This window comes from Amaranthus tricolor, chromosome 3 (genome assembly GCF_026212465.1).
Source record: "Amaranthus tricolor cultivar Red isolate AtriRed21 chromosome 3, ASM2621246v1, whole genome shotgun sequence".
NCBI lineage: Eukaryota > Viridiplantae > Streptophyta > Magnoliopsida > Caryophyllales > Amaranthaceae > Amaranthus > Amaranthus tricolor.
The window spans coordinates 2,229,906-2,231,551 of record NC_080049.1 but is presented as its reverse complement, the minus strand read 5'-3'; the positions used below and the strand labels follow the sequence as shown (position 1 = coordinate 2,231,551).

The window sequence follows — 1,646 nt, the reverse complement described above, 5'->3', positions numbered from 1 at the left end:
GTTCTAGATAAGAAGTTAGAGTGAAGGTGGCTTTAAGTTTAGGAGACTTCTCATTGCTCAAGGTTGGGTATGGGTGAATTGAGAAGTGGTCAAGTCAGGGTGGTCGGACAAGAATAGTGATGGGCTCGCGACTTTCATTACCTGAGGTGAAAGGCACGGTGAAGGAAAGGAAGGATGTTAGGGGCACTGTGGGTGAAGGGGCGGGTTTAGGGTTGGGGAGAGGGTGGCTGGTTGTAGAGTTTTGATTTTTTGTTTCATTCTTTTAATCATGAAACTAATAAAAAGAAAAAACAGACATAAAAATCCAAAGTTAACATAATATAATACTTTTTAATGGAATTTTCTATGACTTTTATAAACTTAAATCTAGTTGCTATCAAGTAAAATTTCTCTTTATTTAACACCTTAAATTGGAGTATATGTGCCAAAAATAAATAAGAGAAAAAGTCAATCGAATAAGTTCTTAGTGATCAAAAGCTATTAGAATAATAACTTTTCCTCTGGTCACATGGCTATATATATGAGTACCGTTGTGAAGCACAACATATCACATTCTCAAGTCCAAAGCATATTATTGTAAGTTTCACCACTTTAGGCAGCTAAAATAATGGCTCAAGAACTCGCTAAGGTGCGAAGTTGCTAGATCTTTATCCGTTTTCTTTTGTTATATGGTCAAAATTTATGGTTATTACTTTTCTTTCCTTAACAGATATTTGTTTAATAACGTGAATTTTGCAGAGGCAAGAGATCGTTAAGTACGGACCTTATGGTTCTAAGTTATGTGAAAACTTTTCCTTGAAACTTGAAGGATGCGAACGTATCAAAGAAGTCATAATAAGGCATGGGTTTATTGTTGATGCTATTGGGTTCGTGATTGAGAAGCCATGTGGTGGTTCCTTTACTAAAATGTTTGGTGGTAATCTTGGAAGAGAATCTAGGGTTAGTATCACAATTATAACCATTTAAGGATACAGTGTTGAATTTTCTTGTAATTTTAACTAAATTTTTGTATGTATATAGATTCAACTCAAATGTGGTGAATTCATAACACAAATTAGCGGAACATATGGAAACTACAAAAATCAACACAATGAATGCCTTATTGCTACATTGAAGATACACACCAATTTGAATCCATGTGGATATGGTCCATATGGAGAAGGTAGAGATGTTTCCAATGTTTGCAACTTTGCTTCACCATGCCCACCTGAAGGCCCTGTTGTTGGATTCTTTGGAAGGCACAACAACTACCTTGAATCTCTTGGAATGTTTGTCAAAAAGGTAATATTTCATGATCTAATCTTAGGATCGTAGTTGGTTCATACTATAACAAAGAGAGATAAGCGTTATTAGTGGTCTAATGTCACAAATAATATTTTGTTAATTATATTCCAAAAATTTATATTTATTTTTCTATTGAAATACAGGAATGTGGATGCCCTAATTAAAACGGCCTCAAGCATGGAACAAACAAGTTCCATCCAAGATGCCCTAGATGCCTAATTTTCTATTTTCAATAAGCCATATTGTATCCCATGAATGGCCTCTCGAGTGTGATATGCTATCATAACTTGAGTGAATGTTTGTGTTGTTTTTTTTTTTTCTTTGTATTGTACTATTTTAATATAAGTTTTTTTTATTTTCTA

At 34.0% G+C, this 1,646-nt stretch overlaps 1 protein-coding gene across 1 annotated transcript; it reads left to right on the top strand.

Moving 5' to 3' along the window:
* The first annotated feature begins 474 nt into the window (after positions 1-474).
* LOC130808083 (mannose/glucose-specific lectin-like) lies at positions 475-1,646 on the top strand. The gene is made up of 4 exons (XM_057673527.1): positions 475-628; positions 739-939; positions 1,021-1,281; positions 1,428-1,646. Exons 1-4 carry the CDS (start codon positions 608-610, stop codon positions 1,446-1,448), a joined length of 504 nt encoding a protein of 167 aa, XP_057529510.1. The 5' UTR covers positions 475-607; the 3' UTR covers positions 1,449-1,646.